At 42.4% G+C, this 21,272-nt stretch overlaps 3 gene segments (V, D, J or C); all 3 read right to left on the bottom strand.

Annotated features, from left to right (window-relative positions):
• The window catches only part of LOC131829868 (T cell receptor beta constant 1-like), a 145,841-nt gene that overhangs the window by 72,802 nt on the left and 51,767 nt on the right, over positions 1–21,272 (bottom strand).
• LOC131829867 (T cell receptor beta constant 1-like) overlaps positions 1–21,272 on the bottom strand; it is a 116,034-nt gene that overhangs the window by 81,768 nt on the left and 12,994 nt on the right.
• Positions 13,007–17,204, bottom strand: LOC131829870 (T cell receptor beta variable 19-like). The segment is given in 3 exon segments: positions 13,007–13,449; positions 13,581–13,665; positions 17,025–17,204. Coding segments are annotated over 3 exon segments (615 nt in total).

Below are 21,272 nucleotides of genomic sequence, written 5' to 3'. Positions count from 1 at the left end.
GTTACACATCCATCAGATTCATGGGAAAAAAGGCACCCTGGGTCAATCTCTCCTTCTTTCCTTTGCTAGTTATCTTGCAAAGTGGGGAACCTGAACCTCTTTTACACGTTCCTTCCCCTTTCTTGGATTTCTTTCCCTATCAGCTGTTTTAAACATCCCTTTCTGCTCACCTGAAGTCACTGTCTACAAATTCCCCCTTCTGCTTTATGCTCCTCTGCACTGCAGTTCTGTTAGTTCCCACCCCCCTAACACACCACGTATTTCCTGAGCTTCATCCATGATGCGTTTGTGTTCTAAGAAAGTCTAACATTCAGCACTGTGGCTTTGTTACTGGCACACATATACAGAGCTGAGTCCCCTGGTTCAGTAGAATTGATTTCCAGGGTGCAGGGTGAGTTCTTGGGGCATTCAGCTGAAAATTGATTATCGAACCCTTCTATTTTATCAACAATGTCCTTATCCTGTAAGTAAACCAAAAACTTGAACTCTTCTTCCAGCTTTCGATGATACCAAAAAACATAACTATGTCCTTTTATAGGGACGCACTCCATCTTTGCTTTCTGTCCTTTCCCTTTGACCAGGTATCCAGGAGTCTGGGTGACGTTAGGGTCCAGGGAGCCTGTGAAGGGAAGAGACAGAAACTGGAGAAAAAGTCCAGGAGGCAGCCTGATAACGCAGTCACAGGAGACAGTGGTGAAACTGGCATCCAGCAAGTTCATAGCAAAAGCTTACCTGCTCCTCAGGAAAAAAGGGCCATACAGCAGAGAAGTCTGAAGAACATGCTTGGCCCGGAGGGGAAAAAGCGGTGGCAAGTGGCCTTTTCTGTCAGGCTCCCCCGTCCCCATTAGCAACCTCCTTATGACGTGATCACTTGACATTGCTTTCATAGTCACTCTGTGTGTGTGTGAAGAAAACATTTCATAGAATGTGGGAGGCGGGGAGAGTTGGTGTAACCCACCAGGAGCTTCAACCTGCTCTTGTTTTCTTCTTCCCAGATGCTGCTCTTTTGCTGTCTTTTATAAAGTCACTCACACTTCCTTATCCATCTCTTGGCTTTTTCACTTATCAGTCTGTCTTCTCCCCTTCTCCCTTCCATCTTGGGCCATGAATCATACGGCTTGGTGTTTATCAAGCGTCATTTTGCCACACTTAAAAAATCGCAGAGCAGTTGCTTTATGTTAAAAACTGCTGAGCTACACAATTCACTATTTATGACAAAGGCACAATGCATTTGGGGAAACAAGAAAATGACTACTGTTGCCCGAAGCAATCAGCTGAGAAGATGGGTTATGATGGAGAGCGTAAGCCTCGGTGTTATTCTTTCAGACGTCGCTGTCCAAGTATCAATTGTCCTGAGGTTTTTTTTTTTAATTCCCCAGCTTTTTATTATAGTTGTAGTACATATGTATAATCTATGAGTCATAGGTTATTTAATGTTGTATGTCTTTGAAATTTATCTAAAGGGGATCGTTTTGTTCATAATTTTTTTCTGTGAAATTTTTTTTCATGCAACATTATGTCTGTGATCTTAATTCAGGTTGATGCATATGATTTTAGATTATTCATTTTCACTACTATGTAGCCTTTCATCCTATTTATTCACGAAAGCTTATCCGTTCTTGAACCAGTGTTTTTCCCCTAGGTTTTTAATGCTACTACAAACAGTACTGCCTTCTTGTACATTTTCTGCATATCTAGGGGCAATATTTCCTCTATACCTGGGATTGAGAAGTTTGAGCCTAAGGATCTCCATATCAACTTTATATAATGTGGCAAGATGCTTTCTAGATTATTCAGCCAAATAAATTGTCCCATTAGCACTTCATGAGTGTTTTCAAATACCCCACCTCTAAGACCTAAAGAATAGTTAGTATACATTTAATTTTGTCAGGTTAAAATGTATCTCACTGCAGTTTTGGTTTGAATTTTTCTGATTGCTGAGGAGGGTGAACTTAATTTTCATGTTGAGAGTCTACTAGTGTTTTCTACAAACTTTCTACAAATGGCCCTTTGCCCATATTTCTTTTTGCTTGACTAATTATTATTTATTTGTAACAGTTCTTTGTATATTCTAGAAGCCAAACCTTTTGTCAGTAACATGTGTCATTAATATCTCTTTAATCTGTGGCTTGTGTTTTCGTCTCTTTGTGATTTCTTTTTGTTGTTGAATTTGTTAATTTAGTGGAGTTCATTGTTCTTTTATTTTGGGTATGTATTTTTAAAGAATATTTTTATTTATTTATTTGACAGAGAGAGATCACAAGTAGGCAGAGAGGCAGGCAGAGAGAGAGACAGGGAAGCAGGCTCCCTGCTGAGCAGAGAGCCCGATGTGGGGCTCCATCCCAGGACCCTGAGATCATGACCTGAGCCAAAGGCAGAGGCTTTAACCCACCGAGCCACCCAGGGGCCCCAAGGTGTTGCTATTAATAGATTTGTTCTCTACTCCTTTACATCTTATGTTACTATTTATAAATGGTCTCTTTTTAAAAAAATATAGCTTTTAACTGTCGCTAGTATGTGGGAAAAAACTTATTTTTTTATACTTGTTTTGAATTCGGAACACTTAAAACTTATTAGATTTTATTATTACCAATACAATGATTCTTTTTTTAAAAATATTTTGTTTATTCATTTGACAGACAGAGATCACAAGTAGGCAGAGAAGCAGGCAGAGCAAGAGAGGAGGAAACAGGCTCCCTGCTGAGCAGAGAGCCCAATGTAGGGCTCGATCCCAAGACCCTGGGATCATGCATGACCCGAGCTGAAGGCAGAGGCTTCAACCCACTGAGCCACCCAGGAACCCTAATACAATGATTCTTTAGATTCCTTTAGGTCTTTCTTTTTTCCTTAGAGAGAGAGAGAGAGAGGTGAGGGGGTGGTAGAGAGAGAATCTTAAACAGATTCCACACTGGGTGTGGAGCCTGATGCTGAACTTGATCTTGTGACCATGAGATCATGACCTGAGTCAAAATCGAGAGTCATGGTAAGTGCTGTGAAGTGTGTAAACCTGGCGATTCACAGACCTGTACCCCTGGGGCTAATAATACATTATATGTTTATAAAAAAATAAAAGAAAATTAAATCGAGAGTCAGACACTTAACCAACTGAGCCACCCAATCAATTGCCCGAGTCTTCCGTTAAACTCATCATCTGTCGATAACCACCTTTTCCTCTTCCTTTCTCATTCTCACTCTATTTTTCTTGTTCCATTGGCTGGAGATTCAGCACAACATTGAACAGAAATGATGATGACATTTATTCACTTACTTACTAATTATGTGTGCTTTGGACAACTATAAGAACCGGGTATGTGGTATATACTATTGGATCCCACTATTGCAAGGGCCTATCAGCATTCTGAGATATCTGCAAGTCATTCTCCCAGTCAGCAGCTAAATCGCTCACAGGGTAGGTAACCACCTCACAGAGCAAGGAGGGTCTACGCTTGCTCTTTTGCACCAGACGTGTTTTATAGAAAGACCCACATCACCTCCTAGTGGCTAAAGGGACAAATTCACCAGGCTCCCTCTGATCCTGCCATCACCTGCCTTGGAGGTGAGTGGGGGTTGCCAGTCCCACATTGTGAAGGAGTAGCCAGGCACCTTGTATCAGAGCCAGATGGGAAAACAACCGGCTCTCAGTGTGGTATGTGACTCCATATCACAAAGAATTGTTACTCGCATTTGTTACATATTTGCTCAGTTATTAACCTAATATTGTTGGATGGTTTGTCAGTATAATTTGCCTTCTGAACCTTTTCTAGCCACCATTCAAGTGTGTTTCTCAAATTTCTCTCCTGGATTCTCAGCTCTTCTCTTGCTATATCCCATCATTGAGGGATCATATGCTCTTTCATTCTTCCAGTTATGCTGAATGTCTTGACTTTTCAGCTCTCTCTGGTCTCACCTTGTACTCGCCAGTTTCTTCCCTCTTTGCTCACACCACCTTATGAACTACCCCTTTCATTAAACACACCAATTTCTTTCCTGCCTGAGAAATGCTGCACTGGATCTTTGGGCCATGCCGGTTGGTTAATTATCGCCAGTCCCACATAATGAACTCCCGCTCGTCTTTAAGATGTCATCTTAAACATGACTTCCTCTAAGAACCTGCTCTCTGTTAGGTCTCCCTGTGTCATAGGCAGAGGCAGCTGCCTCTACACCATACCCAGCGCACACAATACCCGACGAGTGGGACAACATCAGGCTATCCATGTAGCCTGACGGACACAAGGGCAGAGACCATTTTTCCCCATGACTTTGAAACTTTAACAGAGACCTAGAGAACAAGGTTGTGGTTGCTGAGGCCTTTTTTTGGGGCTGTCTTTCAGAAAGAAGATGTATGAGCTCCCGTTGCTTAGGAACACAGGGCTAAGGTTTCTGTTCTCATTAAACTGGTCAATTGTCTCTCTTCTCATCCATCTGAGCTCATCCGGCATCCAGGCAACCAATTCCCTTTAATATGCAAGATAGTGTTTTAGAGGCCTTTTCCTCCTGTATCAGATTTACTTGTTTTGAACTTATTTTTTAACAGCTTTATTGAGATACAACTGATGGATGAAATCTGCACATATTTGATGTATAGAGTTTAATGAGTTACAGAGTTTAATGAGTTCGGAGACAGGCACACACCCATGAAACCATCACCACAGTCAAACTAATAGCATACTTCTCGCCTCCAAAAATTTTCTTCTGTTCCTTCATTTTGTTTTTTGGTTTTGTGGCAGGGACACTTAACATGAGACCTATCTTCTTCTTCTTCTTCTTTTTTTTTTTTTTTAAGATTTTATTTATTTATTTGACAGACAGAGATCACAGGTAGGCAGAGAGGCAGCCAAAGAGAGAGGAAGGGAAGCAGGCTGAGCAGAGAGCCCGATGTGAGGCTCGATCCCAGGACCCTGGGATCATGACCTGAGCCAAAGGCAGAGGCTTTAACCCACTGAGCCACCCAGGCGCCCCATGAGACCTATCTTCTTAACAAAATCTGAAGTGCACAGTACAGTATTGTTAACTGTTGCTACCACGCTGTGCCACTCTGATGTTTGGCAGATCTCAAGCAAGTCTTTATCTTGCATAACTGAACCTTATGTCAGTCCAAGTCCCCACTTCCTTCTTCTCATAGACCTTGGCAGTCACCATTTTACTTTCTGCTTCTATGACTTTGACTCCTTTGGCTACTTCATGGAACTGGGATCGTGTTTAATTTGTGTCTCTCTGACTGGCTTATTTCACTTAGCATGTTCTCCGGCTTCATCCATGTTGTTGCAAATGGCAAGATTTCCTATAATAGTGTCCTATCATATGTATACACCACATTTTCTTTATCCATTTACCTACTGATGTTCATTTGAGTTGCTTCCATATTTGGGCTGTTATGAATAATACTGCAACAAACAGGGGAGTGCAGATATCTCTTCAAGATCCTGATTTCAATTCTTTTAGACATATACCCAGAAGTGGGATTGCTGGGTGGTAGTTCTATTTTTTATTTGTTTTTTATTTTTTTGTGGAACCTCCATATTGTTTTCCATAGCAGTTACACCACCCATTGTGTACAAGGGTTCCAATTTCTTTGCATCCTTCCCAATATATATCTTTTGTTTCTTTAATAATAGTCTTGTGAAGTGATAGCTTATTTTGGTTTTGATTTGCATTTCCTGATGATGTGTGGTCTCAAGCACATTTCCATATAACTGTTGTCCATTTACATGTCTTCTTTCCATGAAATGTTTATTCAAATCCTTTGGTAATTTTTAAATTAGGTTATTATTTCTACTTGCTATTGAGTTGTGGGAGTTTCTTATGTATTTTTAGATATTAACATCTTATCAGGTATGTGGTTTGCAAATACTTTCTCCAATTCCATACAAAGCTACAATAATTAAAGAGTATGGTACTGGCATAAAAACAGACATATAGACCAGTGGAACAGAATAGAGAACCCAGAAATAAACCCAGGTATACATGGTTAACTGACCAGTCTCTCCAATAAATGGTGTTGGGAAAACTGGATAGTCACATGCAAATGAATGAAAATGGACACCATCTTGTGCCATTCATGAAACTCAACTTAAAATTAATCAAAACTTAAACTTAAAAAGACCTGAAACAATAAAGCACTGATAGCAAAAACAAAAATAAACAAGTGGGAATACATCAGAATAAAATGTTTGCTTTCCTTTTAAATGGTGAATTGGAAGTTTTATGCCACTAAGAAACTTAAAACTGCCTAAGAGATTTCCTACTGACCTTTCAGCTTCTACCGAAGACATAGTAACATTCACTTGTAGCTTCTCCTGGCTTCAGCCCTCTGCTTGTAAGAGGGAATATTTCAAAAGCCTGAGCCATCTCTACCTCCACCTCTTTGAGGGTAGTGAACCTAGAGGGTTTACTCACAATCAAGTACCTGTTTCAAAGGTAGATGTTACTTTGATTGTTTTCGTAACATTTCTGGAGCAAGGAAAAATGACAAAGATGGCATCTAAGCATAATTCCATTAGTTATTCGAAGTGGTTTTATTTTATGACTCTGTTCTTTCATGGGACTACAAATCATTTCCTCAAAAAATAATTTGGATTGAGATCTTTCAAAGGATCTTGTAAAACATTTTTTGTCCTATATTTTGTTATAAGGAGAAAATAACATCTCTGGTTAGAAGGACACATGGATTTTGATATAAGGTATTTAGGAATGATACTCAATGTTTTTTTTCTTATATCTTTTCTTTTATTATTATTATTTTTTAAAAAGATTTTTATTTATTTATTTGACAGACAGATCACAAGTAGGCAGAGAGGCAGGCAGAGAGAGAGGTAGAGCAGGATCCCCGTGGAGCAGACAGCCCGATGCGGGGCTCGTGGGATCATGACCTGAGCCGAAGGCAGACGCTTTTACCCACTGAGCCACCTAGGTGCCTCTCTTACACCTTTTCTTAAAAGGAGGATAATCATTAAATACATAATATCAGGGGCTTCAAATTCTCAAGGGAATATTTGATCAAGAGTCACCTAAATTAGCCAAAATCCATTTTTGTTAGAGAAAACTAAAGAAACTTAATTGATTTTGAAAAACAGTACCAGAGAGTCGAGGCACTCAGATTTTAGAGAGTATTTTAAATTGACTGTTGGTCAGTCCGAAGTAGTCAGATGGCTTTCCATATTCTAGGATGGAAAAGCTTCTGCAGGGGTAGGAGGTTGTGATGGCACCAAGCCAATGCTCACCATGGACGCCTGAGTTAGGGTAGGTACCATGGCAACTGGGTTGAGACTCCTGTAAGCTAGTCCTGAAAATTCCTTTTGTGCAACACTGAATTACAGTTCCAGCAGACTCCCGGCCTTTGCAGATCTCTCCCGTGTGAGGGAAGCAATGACACGCAGAATGGGCGTATCCAAGCATAGAGGGGACTTAAAGGACCTGACTTCCTAGGAACCTGTGGAATTCTCCCCATGGTGTGTGTTGGGCAGTCAGGAAAAAAACTAGAATTCATCATTTATCATGATATTTTCATGTCAGTTTGCCACTTCCTAGGGCCCCCTCCATTCCCATCTTGCTGGTTCTCAAACACTCTACCTCTTCCACACTCTGTATTCAGATGTTCTCTCTCTCTCTCTCTCTCTCTCTCACACACACACACACACACACACAGATGTCTCAGTCTGTGGTTTTTCTCTCCGCACACCTCCCTCCACGGGGCTCCGAGGGTTGGGTGAGGTGGGGCCGAGGGGGCCGTTTCCAGGTTCTTGTCTGGGTCTCCGACCCGAGCCCAGCGCTGTGTAGGCCCCGCAGAGGTAGAGGCTGCTGTCCGCAGGACTCGCACTCGTCACCGTCAGAGAGAAAAATATGAGGTTTGGATGGCTAATAGGAAACTTGGCCTTGGGGAAATCTGGCTCGTGCGTGGCGCTGGAGCCCACGTTCGAAGTCGCCATCAGCGTGAGGCCCTGCTTCGGGAGCTGACGGTACCCAAACACCGTCTGGACCTGCAAGTCCACGGCTCGGCACTCGATCTGCACGGAGGCGCCGCTCTTGCAGATCACCGCGCTTGGATCCTGGGAGACCCGAGCACCCAGCCCGGAGCCTGCGGAAACAGAGGTCAAGGCGGTGACCGAGGCCAGAGGACCCCTCGGACGCCACCCCAGGAGGACAACTCACAGCCACACGCCCTTGCCTTCCGCCCAGCTCCCAGGGGTCCCTGCTGCTGCGTGACCTCTCCCTGCTAGATGCCCTCCGGCCGTAACGCCGCATCACCCTACCCTTCGGACCTCCAGAGAGAGTGCACGTCCCTCATTGTGGGCAGCACAAAAAAATCCACAGTCTCCGGCCCCCACTCCACCCATGCCAATGCACACACACACACACGCCCCAACTCCTCAGATAACACGGTCCATACTGGGCCCCAGGAGCAGCAGGAGCAGCAGCATGTCAGGTGTTGGCCTCCTGCCGCGCCTCGCTTAGGATCCCGCTCTTCCTTCTGCCCTTCTGCGCCCCTGGAGGACCAACCACCGCTTACATAATCCTGACGGTGCTCCCGACCGGCCCCTGGTGGTGATTTTTTTGGCCCGTGGTGCGTGAACCATCGCTGTTCATCAAAGAGCCACAGATACAGAACCAAAAAGGGCCTCGGAGGTTCTAATTCTAGTCTTAACCCTATAGAACATGCACTAAGACCCAGATCATTGAAATTATTTAAACAAGTTTCTTAGCTTTATTCAAGAAAAAGGTTATATGTTTGTGTAGCCAATGGAATTATAGCCAGTCCTTTACTTCTGTAAGGTGTATCAGAGTAACTGAGACAAGTTATGAGTTGGGAGCATGTGGAACCTAAGAAATCCTAGGCTCTAAGTTCAATGTTGTGTCTTCATACTGATAAAGACGATGTCTCATCTTCTAAATGAAATATGTATTTCGCGACGATCTCATGCCAGTCTTCCTCATCTTAATGGACTTAATACGAAGCATAGCTATTTATTGTAGTCTGTATATATCTGCGTGAGTCACTGTGGAAGCTAGGAGCTCTTTCACCAAGATGCAGGTCATAAGCCAAGTATTGTCCAGTGGCAATAGGTTCTAGGAGATTTGGGGGATTATTTAACTTTGAACATGCTGGAATATTTATTTAAATGGCTCACGCTCAGAAATGTATAGCAGTTTCAAAGAGGCTGAAGAGTTTTCTCCAAAGCATTATACTTCATTTTTATAACAACCTCCCTGTTGTGCTTCATTCGTATTTAGTTCTTTATGTCTGGAGTGAGTAATGGAGCAAGGTGAGATTGGACCTGATCCATCAAATTATGTTTGTACTACAGTGACATAGATTTTTATCATAGCAAATATAATATTGTGTACTAAATATTACCATATGCACAATACAGATATGTGTATCCAAGGGCATCTGATATGTTCCTGTGACTGTATTTTTTTCATGGTGGGGGAAAACCACGTTATGACAAGGTCACTTCCTACCACAACTCTATTTTTCCTCTGCCAAGAGTAGGTGAATGTGCCTGCAACATATTACTTCTCCACAATATGATGATGTATATGGGATGAAGTGTCCGGCAGTTCCTGGATCAGAAGAAAATCTTTCTACTTTTTCTGTGGACAGCCAGCCATTTTATGTACACACACACACACACACACACACATATTATATATCCACCTACAGTGTTTCATATTCATTGTCAACTTAACTAAGGAAGATTACATTTCTTAGAACTTTCTTTGTGGTATAGCTCTCGATTAGAATTGATCTCAAGAAAAATTTTGCACATGAAGCAGGTGTCATTCTGCTCTGAAGTCATCATTGGTCTAAGGAGGTGAAGGATGAGATCAGTAGCACCAATTTATCATATAATAGTAGCTACTCCTCAGAGATGGCGCCCGGATGAACCACCATACTTCCTAGCATTCACAGTCCTACAAGGATCGAGGCTGACTTGATTGTGATGGAAGGGGCACTGTATGATTTTCATACGTGGCCTTGTACATTCCAGTTGGGTCTCTTGAATGCTCACTCTTGGGGAAGCCAGCCAGTATGTAATAATTTGAACTACCCTGAGGCCACCATGCTGTGAGGAAACCCACCTAACCACATGGAAGGGTTATGTGGAGAAGGAAATGCAGGTCACCCCAGGTGAGGCATCAGATACGTGTATAAAGAAGTCACCTTGGATGTCCAGCCCAGTTGAGCCTTCAGATATCTGCAGGTTTGGCGACTATCTGTCTGTCATTACATGAGAGACCCCAAGCAGGAACTGCCTACTAACTGCCCATTCAAACCACAGAACCACGAGAGAGAATACATTTTTATTTTTAGTCATTGTATTTTGGGATGGTGGTGGTGGTAGCTGTTTTTCTAAGATTTTAAAGGGAAATATAAAATACACATAATAGACCACACAAATCTTAAGTGTACAGCTGAACGAATTTTCACAAATGAATGCACTTAGGCAGGTAACCAACACCCAGATCAAGACAAAGGACATTATCAGAACACCAGAAACCTCTCTCCTACTCCCTCCAAGTAAATTAAAAATACTTGCACATGCAGTCACTGCTCTAACTTCATACAGTATGTCCCCTTGTGTCTGGCTTCTCTATTCAACAACACATCTAAGGGATTCACCCATAGTTTTGCAAATAGTATTTGATTTTTTGCTATATTTTATTTTATTATATAAATATAACGCTATTTGTCTATTGCATTGTTGATGGACATTTGGCATTTTCCCTTTTGAGGTCATCATGAATAAAGTTGTTTTGAGATTATTTTTCTCACACATCTTTTTCTATTTCCTCAGAATCCTGGAATATTCCCTGAGTTTGCATACGATTAGCAAATTGGTTTTCTGACTTGTCTAATTTACTACTGATTGCTTCCAGTGTAATTTTGAATTCAGAAATTATTTTTACCGTAGCCAAGAAATATTATAGCTCTTTGACAATATATTTCTATAAATTGCTTTTCCTCATTAATAGCTAGAATGGCTCCTCAAAACTTGCTAAGGGAAGATTTGGTGGTATTTTGACTTTTTGTACTTTCATTTCATACAATTACTTTTTATAACTTGGTCATGAGAAGGGAGGTTATTATGAATTTCACAGCTAAAAAGTCCTTCCTAATATTAAGGCCACTCTGAAAAAGTAAATGACTCAATATTTTTAGAATAGATGTTTAAAAAATCATGTAAAGTCCATTTTCTTTGTTTTTAAATTCGTCAACCGAAAGGAGGAAATCTGTATCCCTTCAAGTTATGTCCAAGATAATAAAGAAAAATAAAATTGTCTGTCTCTTACTGTGCTTCCTTAATTTCCTCTCTCTCCCCAGACGGATAGCCTCACCCCATCCCATCTCCTCTGGAATATGGCTTGTACCCAGGGAGCAGAAAACTCTTGGGGGCTGTGTCTCCCATTGGCCCATGACTATTGGCTGGCTTAGGAAACGATTGATCTGTAGGTATCAATGAACATGGTCTGGACAAAGTAAAGCATCTTAGATCCATCCCATTCCTAATGGGTTCTTTACTATTGTCAGATGACACTGGTGGCAGTGAGGGCTAGTGCTCATCATACCACATTTCAGGGCTGTAAATCCTATTCGTAGATTAGTGTCTCTTGCCCATTTCTGTTACTCAGTCCTTTGGTCTCTGTGTGAGTCAAGTTTCCATGCAATACAAGGGAGAAGAAATCCAAAGCTAACAATTTGGAAAGGAATCCAAATAAAATGCAGGAAGCCTGGGCTTATATGTAATGGTTGGGGACTCCCCGTATTTTCCCAGGAATTGTTTGTCCTGGGAAACACAGGGTCATACAGGAGAATAGGCTGAGATTCTTAAATGCTTCCAAGAATATTTAAGAATATATTTAATTCAGCATTTTTATGTGTATGCAGTGGGAGAGAGAGTCTGAATAATATAGACAGTCATTCATTTCTGCAAATACATATTTTCAAACAAATGAAATCCCAAGAATTAACACCACTTGCCTTAATTTGATAGATGAGTGTCAGACCACAGAGGGAGAAACCATACAGAAAAATGAGCATTTGTAAAATAATACTGATCCCTTGTCTGCTGAAGAATCAGGCAAATGTTTCTCTCAAGCCCAACTCTCCCTCTAAAGCACCAAGCAATCCTACGGAGTGTTCCTTTTCTTTTCTTTCAGTTGTTATTTATTTAGTTTTAGTAATCTCTACACCCAGCACGGGGCTTGAACTCATGACCCAAGATCAAGAATCCCACACTCTTCTGACTGAGCCAGCCAGGCACTCCCGTACTAGGTATTTCACTGCAGATATCCAAGGAGGGTCCACTAGAACTAGAAACTCAATTAAATTCAATAATCTCGCTCCACTCATTCTTCCAAATCGTCTCCTGTCGCCGTATTCCGGGGATAGAGGTGACCGTCTTCATTCCTGATTTTATCTCATCACTTCTTCCTGCCAGTTCCTTAAGCTGCATCACTGCTTGTCCACCTGGTGAAATCTCATGCATTATTTGACTTTCATCTCGTGCTTTTGCCTTCTCGTTGAAGCCTCTCCTGATGCCACCAGACAGAACCAGCCACCGTATTTCCTATGGCCGGTTAACATCTCTCATCAAAGCACACATTAATAGGAAACCCAATCACCATATTTGTCTTCTACACATTTTTCTTCCTCCTTGGCTTTTATTATTCTGAAGAAAGGGATCATTTTTTGTTCATTTTGGTTTTCCAGTATTTGGTAAGAAGAGCTAGGATGTAAAATTACTCTTTTCCTTTGTCTGTTCTCTTTCCTCCTCCTCCACCCCCCCCTCCTCCTACACCCCCCTCCACCCCCTCCTCCTACACCCTCTCCTCTTTCTTCACTCCCTCCCTCCCCCTCCTCCATCCCTTCATTCTCCTCCTCTTCTTTCTCTCTCTCTCTCTGTCTCTCCCTCTCTCTGACGTAGATAGTTATAGATATAGATGTAATTCTTAAAACCAGCGTAGTGGATCGCCAAGGTGTTGTGTCATTCCACAAAGCACGTTGATGGCAGCCGCTGCTTCAGGGGTCTGGTTGAGGTGGAGGAAAGCAGGCAGATCGGGGCCCTGAACACAGCAAAACCCTGCCACCTCGTGGGGAAGCAGGGCTCAAGACACATTTCTGCATGGAGGGGACGTGGCTGTGCTTCACTGTGTCTCTACTGCTGGCACAGAGATATAGAGCAGTGTGGTTCTTTCGTGTCGACGTCACAGCGAGAGAGAAGATTGTCTTCTTCCCCCGAGAGCCAAAGTAGCCTTCAGGTATGTCGCCTCTCTGAACATCATCTTTTAGCGGCGAGTAGTAGATCAGTCTCGGCCCTTGCCCTGGGTCCTGTCGGTACCAGTACATATAGTCATGATTAAAATCCTGTTCACATTTCAGAGTCACCTCTCGTCCTTCTTCTCTGAGCAAGTATTTCGGAGTCTGGGTAATTCCACCATCTGTTGTGCCTATAGAAGAAAGAGAGGGTCTAGAAAAACAGCCTGGGAAGGTGCTGACTGCTTATGTCATGGGGGCAAGGCTTAGATCTGGAGCGTTGCACCCTTCGGACAGGAATTTGCTTCCCAACCCCAGGACTCACCTGCTCTGAGGAGACAAAGAGCCACACAGCAAATCACCTGATTACCCATAATGGTAAGGGGGTTCCTTGCAGCTCTAAGCACTTTCTGGAAGACAAATAAGAAAAGAAACTTAGCTCTGGGGATTCCCTGGCTTAATAGGCAGATTGTCCAAAAGATAGAATGGATAGTTGGAAAGGATCCCAGCGGTACCCCAGACGGGCTCCTTAACTTTGGGGATGAGGAGACGGACAGAAGAGCTGGAGCACTTGGACACTCTTGGGCCTCCCTTTCCAAACTGCCTCCCCCTGGGCTGAGTGGGTGGGGAGTTTCAGGCCAGAGTCTCTCTCTGATTGGCCACTGCTTCGACCTTCTCAGTTACTGTATGGTTCCCTTACTCTGGGGCCGCCTATAGACACGGGTCCTACAAGAACCTAGAATCCATCTTCAGTCCCATCGCTGGGGTACATAGCTCCCCACTCTCATCCATCCTGCGTGCAGGCCAAGCTCTGGCTTTCACTGAACCCCTTCTCCCCTACTGGTTTGGCTTCTCTCTGTCATTTCCATTCACTTTCACGTCCCCATGACTTTCTTCAACTCCCTCCCTAATTTTCCATTTGAGTTTATTCTAACTTGGGTATCTTTTCAGTTATTCTCCATTTCTTAGATAATTTTGTCTTTTTCTTTCATTTCTTCACAGAGTTTAATCAACTTTTCCCTTCCTTTGTCTCTTCACTTATGGTTACAGATGGGTTTTCCTATCGCTACCTGCTTGCTTGAGTGTTTTTAATTCCCTCTGGAGTATCGACATATTTTCTTCTGACTCCTGATCATTTTGGTGGGAGGGAGTCTGTGAAAGGCGTGTCGGTGGGATTCTCTCTGTTCTATAGATTTTCCTTTCCTCTTGCTCCTTTCTGTGATGTCGGGTGTTTCACACACTGCCCAGCTTCATGGCATCCTTTCCCTCTGTTCTGGCAAGGCCCTGGTTGGGTTGGTTGGTTTGGTACCATGGGTTGGTTGGTGTTCATGGTGGGGGTAGGGAAAGTCCCCTCAGTTGGTGACTCCTTTTTTGTTTTGCAGGAAAACTCCAAGTTCTCTTAGAAACTTTTTCTTCTTTTTTCCCTTCATTACCATATTGCCAAAGAACCATTTTTCTTTTCTTTTCTTTTTTTTTCCCCTCCCTCAGAAGCTGTACTTTTGGAAGACCACACTTTACATCATGTGCCTGGTGCTTCACATGGGGTGTGCTCTCGAAGCTTCCTGCAGTCTTGCTCAGGGTGTCTCCTCACTTCTCTGCTGGCTCCCAGCCATTATCGTCCTCCATCCTACATGGGAAGGGAGGAACTGGAGCATGTGGAATAATTTCAGAAAAACAAAAGGCAGAAACAGGAACCACAGTGCAGTGACATGGTTTATACTCCATCCTGGTGAGGGGCAACACTTTTCTGTAGGTTCCCAATGTTTGTCGAGTGATGAGAATTTAAAAAAAAAAATTCACTGAGAAACAAAACCTTAAAGCGATATGCTTCTTTTTTTTTCCCTTAAAGATTTTATTTATTTATTTGTTTGTTTGTTTGTTTATTTGAGAGAGAGATCACAAATAGGCAGAGAGGCAGGCAGAGAGAGAGGAGGAAGCAGGCTTTCTGCTGAGCAGAGAGCCTGATGTAGGGCTCGATCCCAGGACCCTGAGATCATGATCTGAGCAGAAGGCAGAGGCTTAAACCACTGAGCTACCAGGGCACCCAATATGTTTCTTCTCTTTCTTTCTTTCTAAGTAGACTCCACACACAGAGTGGAGTGGTATGCGGGGCTTGATCTCAGGGTCATGAGATCAAGCCCTGAGCTGAGATCAAAGAGTTGGGTGCTCAACTGATTGAGCCACCCAGGTGCCCCCAGGTGATATGTTTCTTATTAAATATATTTTGGGATCTCATCTTTCTCCTAAATTCCAGACAAATCTATCCAGCTCATTGCTACCACCTCCAGGGATCCTACAGCAGAGTTCTTCATCCTGGCATCCGTACTTGCCTGCAGAGGCATGGGGTAAGGGACAAAGCCAGGATTATTCCGGAAAGAATAAGAGGCAGTGCAGCTTGGTATAAAAAACACAAGTATTCGAGCCAGGCAAACCTGGGTTTGTATTCTCTTTCTCTCTCTCTCTGAGTTTGAGAAAAGAAAGTGAACTCCTGGAACCGTATTTGCTTTTGCTCATGTCAAAAATGAAGAAAATATTTCCTTTGCTTGATTGTCGTAAATGATTAAATGACATTCTACATTGAAAGTAGTAATAGAAAATGAAACAAGATGGAATCGGGGAGGGAGACAAACCATAAGAGACTCTTAATGTCACAAAACAAACTGAGGGTTGCTGGGGGAGGGGGTAGAGAGAGGGTGGTGGGGTTATGGACATTGGGGAGGGTGTGTGCTATGGTGAGTGCTGTGAAGTGTGTAAACCTGGCGATTCACAGACCTGTACCCTGGGGCTAATAATACATTCTATGTTTATAAAAAAATTAAAAAATAAAAATAGAATAAAATAGTTTTTTAAAAAAGAAAGTAGCAATAAAGAACTTGAAATAAGTGAAAAAAAGAGAATTCTCTTCAATAAATATTTAACCTGACGAATGATGTCCTTCCTGTTTTAAAACCCTTTACCTTTTTCTGGTGACAGTCTGAGTTCCTGAGTGTGGGCTGGGGTGTTCCATGAAACTCTACAGCCCTCCCTTATTTCCATGCTCACCCTGCAAATGCTTTCCAGCTATTTTTTTTGCCAATCATACATGCCCCCTCCTGTCCCCCAGCCCATGCCGTTTCTGAGGTGGAGCCTGGAGGACGTTTGTGCATTGGGAGGGTGAGACTCTGTGCTGATGTGGATAAGGAGCTGGCACAGAAGTACACCGCAGAGTCTCCCAACTCTGCCGGCTGGATCTTTAAGATGCTCTGTCCCTCTTTGGAAATATTAGTAGAAAAGCGTTCTTTTGACATTCCTGAGTCATCTACGGTTTGTGCATTCTGGAGGTAAACCATGAATTTCAGGCTTTCCCCCTGGGGCTGCTGATACCAGTAAAAGTAAACATGTCCTTTCTCAGGGCTGCATTTCAGTGTTGCCTCTTGTCCCGTCCTTATCACCAAGTGTCTCGGGTTCTGGGTGACGCCAGCATTCATGAGACCTCAGAGGAGAAGAGATTATGTGAGACAGAGTCATAATGGGAGAGGGAAGGAGTGCCTTACAGTGCAGCAGCCAAGGTGAGCTCAAATATCTTTTCATGTAAAAATTCATGTAAATTCATATTCACGTAAAAATTTACACGAATTTTGCTTTCACTCCATGATGCAATTATTTATTCTCATTTAAGTGTCAATGCCTTCCAGAAAATCACTGGGCAACCTGAAGGTCCAGGGCCTGAGACTCAGCTCTAGAACACAGACAAAGCCCAGTGATAATGATCTGTTAGCCCAGCACTCACCTGCTCCCAGGAGCCAGATGACCACCCAGCAGAGGACTCTGGTGCCCATGGCAGAGACGGCATGAAGAGGACCCAGAGGCAGGGCCCAGGAGGGGAGCTCATGGCAGTAGCTCAGGGAGCTAGACCTCAAAGCCGTCTCCTCTGAGGCGGGTCTTCCTGTGAGGTCACATTTCCAGGGGGTGCTGTTGTCTCTAGGCCTCATCTCGTACATCCATCAAATGCGCATCTTTTTTTCTTTCCTGTAAACATATTCTGATCCCGTATATATTACCACAGGGACGGTGCTGTGCAGCTCTGCGGAGCCACAAATACCTTCATGATGTGTCCTGGCTTTCTGAAATATTAATTTTTCCCATTCTCTTCTCTACTTCTTCTCATCTTTTGTTCTTTTATTTTCCTTACATTGGCTCAGATTATCTTCCCATTTTCTGTTGCTGGATAGAGGCAGTGACCAGGTGTGATGTCTAGGTACATACAATGAGAAATAGGGTAGTGGAAACCAGGGTTGCTGGTGAAAAAATTAGAGACGGGGAATGATTTGATTCTGTTTCCTTCTTCTTTCGTCCTCCTCAGCTAAGCAACGGATTCAAGCATCTTGAGGGAAACTTATTTTATAGCTTATAACTCACTTTGTTCACCTTTTGTTATTCTTTTTTTTTTTAATGATTTATTTATTTATTTTTCAGAGAGAGAAAGAGAGAGAGAATACAAGCAGGGAGAGCTCCAGAGGGAGAGAGAGAAGCAGACCTCCCACTGCCCACTGAGCAGGAAGCCTGACATGGGGCTCGATCCCAGGACCCTGGGATCATGACTTGAGCCAAAGGCAGACGCTTAACCGACTGAGCCACCCAGGCGCCCCCACCTTTTGTTATTTTACCTGAATTTTCGATCTAAGTAATTCAAAGAAAAATAATAATTATTATTGTTTGAATAATAATTTTTAAAAAGCCATTAGAAAAACTGCAAACTCCCCTTCTCATCTTGCATCCTCAATTTTTATTTATCTGTCTGCACTACTTTATTTTTTTGTTTCTTTTAGAGATTGAGAGAGAGAAAGAGAGAGAGAGTGAGAAAGCTCATGCACGCCTGCATAAGTGACTGGGGAAGGGGCAGAGGGAGAGGAAGGAGGAGAGAGAGAATCCCAAGCAGGTTCCATGCTCGACGCAGAGCCTGATGCAGGGCCTCATCCATGACCCTGAGGTCATGACCTGAGTTGATAGCAAGAGTCGGATGCTTAACCAGCTGAGTCACCCCGGTGCCCCTGCACTGTTCTCTTTAATCATGGATGGGATACCTGTATTTGAGGGCTCTCCCTTCCTTCCATTCTCTTTCTTTCCTAACCCGTAGTGTTGAATAAAAATTTTGTGAAAGCCTCCTTTGCTCTAGGCATAGTGAAAGGAAGATACAAGGGAGAGTAAGACACAGTCTCACCATATTAGAATTTACAGAGTCCCTGGGACATGTAATCTGAATACCAAGATACTCCAGCCTTTGAGTAATAAAAAAGATCATGTTAATTTTTAGTGTCCAAATAACAGTGGCTCATGGCCTCTCTCTCTCTCTCTCTCTCTCTCTTAAAAGATTTTATTTATTTATTTGACAGAGAGAGAGAGATCACAAGTAGGCAGAGAGGCAGGCAGAGAGAGGGAGAAGCAGACTCCCCCTGAGCAGAGCACCCAATGCGGGATTCCATCCCAGCACCCTGAGATCATGACCTGAACCAAAGACAGAGGCTTAAGCCACTGAGCCATGCAGGTGCTCCTGGCCTTCTCTTATTAATAGCAGGATCCCAAGGCCTGTCTGAAAGGGTCTTTATTATTTTGGCAAGTGTTTAGCAGGCTCCCAGAATGTACACTTGAAGCTGCCATCACCACTTAGAATCATCTCAGTTATTTCTCTTAGAGATACTCTAGCTGTTCACCAGTGCTGCTGATGAAGGTGCCTATCACCGAGCCCCCATGCCCAGCCCACAGGGACTCTGCCTGGATGCTGTTAGACACACGAATCCTCAGGCTGCTAGGGCTGGGCTCGAGTTTGCACAGGTGGGGGGAATGAGATGTCTCCTCCTTGTCGCTGAGGTAGCCTTGTTACTTTACCCAAAGCGAACTCTGTTTGCTCAAACCCAGTAGAAGGGGTTAGATAAGGAGCAGGTGCCTTACTGTTCCTTTTACTCTGCCCTGCTTATTACTCCGTGTTCCAAACCAAACCTTTTCCCTCTGGTCTTAGCTACTGATCAGCTATCGTGATGACCGGCCGTAGAGGCAAGCAATGAATTGTGTGCTTGAATGGCAAGAGTTAAGATGCAGATGTCCTGAAGACTGACGGTGAGGATCTGGTCTATGCTGCTAGTGCCAACACTCTAAGCTGGCAGTTCAAAAGGCAGTGGGACGATTCCTATAATGTACATAATTACCCTTGCTACCTGGAACTTAGCTGGTCCAACTTCCATTTTCAGACCTTCAAATGTGGCTCTTCTCACAAAACTATAGGTATCTTCCCTCCACTTTGAGCACACAAAGGCTAAAGAGTTCTGAAGCCTTTGAATAAAGCCCCACCATTCCCCTCATCCCTTCTAATTTAAAGCCCCTGTCACAAGTCCCCATCCTTCAACTGAGGAAACACTTCTCAGCACGGTAAAAATTGTCTAAGCTACAAACAGATCAATACTAAAAATTAATTTGGGAAATACTGAGTAAATTTAGGAGATAAGCAGATTAGAAAATATTTTGTTTCACTTGTCTGTCACCAACCAAGTAAGTTATTGACTTACACACTTCATCACACACTTTTGGATTTCCTTTCCACTATTTATTAGCATTATAAACTTCAAAGTAGGCTAAGTCACTAGATCTTGATGGTTTTCACACCACAGAAAGAAATAATGGTTATGTGATAGAAGTCTTACGTAATACAACAGTGGTGATCATGATGTGATGTACAGATGTATCAAATCAAAATAATTCACATCTAAGCTTAAGTGTTGCATGTCAATTACATCCCAATATAAAAACAATTTTATTGAGGTATAACTGACATAGAAACAACCTGCACACATTTAAAAAGTTCTGATGGATGTATGCAAACACCACAGTTGAGATATGTGATGTATGATGTATGATGTATATTGAGATATACGATGTATGTATGCAAACACGGAGGCATTTCCACAGTTGAGATAGTGACTGTATCCTTCACCCCCAAAAGTTTCTTTCTGTCCAGTTGTAAGACTTCCCTCCCAGCACTTCCCACACCTATCCCATCCCTACCGATCTGCTTTCTGTCAATACGAGTTGCTTGCATTTTCTAGATCCTCTTATAAATGGAACAAAATAGTATGCATTTGCTTGTGTCTTATTTCCAACACTGTATTTTGAGGCTCCTCTATATTATTACATACATCATCATCAGTAACTACGCAGGCCACTTAAAGAGTGCATTTACTGAGAAGTTTATAAAATGTTTTATATTTTTAGAAGATTGTCAAGTTCATCAATAAAGTTGATACATTATACAAATTATACTGTCCATTCCCTTATTCACAATGGTATCACATGAAAATAGGCTCTATTTTTCTGAAATTCAAGCTACAGTATTTGAATCTTTTTAAATTTCCAGACCTTTTTGAAGTTGAGATAATAATTCACGTACCATAAAATTCACCATTTCAAAGTGTACAGTTCAGTTGGTTTTAGTATTTATAAACCTCTGTAAACAACAATACTATATAGTTATAGAACATCATAATCATCCCAAAAGAAACTCTGTACCAATTAGAAGTCACTGTGCATCCACTCCTCTCTGCAGCCTTTGGCAACCCTTACTCTACTTTTTGTCCCTGAGGTTTGCCTATTCTGGATTTTTATATAAATGGAATCACATACTATGTGCCCTTTTTTGCCTGGCTTCTTTCACTTAGCATGTTTTCTTAAAACAGCATGTATCAGAACTTCTTTTCCTTTTATGACTGAATAATATTGCATTGTATGAATACACCAGACCTTGTTAATTCACCAATCAGTTGAGGAACATTTGAATTCTTTCCCTTTCTTGGAGATTATGAATAATACCCGAATAAGGGACTTGTATCCAAAATATACAGAGAATTTTCAAGGTTTTCTATATATATTCTAAATGCAAGTCTCTTGAGAGGTTATATGATTTGCAAATATTTATCTTATTTGGAGGGGTAACTTTGCCTCTCTTGAGAGTGTCCTTTGAAGTTCAAATGTTTTTTAAGTTTGAAGAAGT

This window comes from Mustela lutreola, chromosome 4, assembly GCF_030435805.1.
Source record: "Mustela lutreola isolate mMusLut2 chromosome 4, mMusLut2.pri, whole genome shotgun sequence".
Lineage (NCBI taxonomy): Eukaryota > Metazoa > Chordata > Mammalia > Carnivora > Mustelidae > Mustela > Mustela lutreola.
Note: the sequence above shows the minus strand (reverse complement) of the source record. Positions and strands in the feature narration are given on the sequence as shown.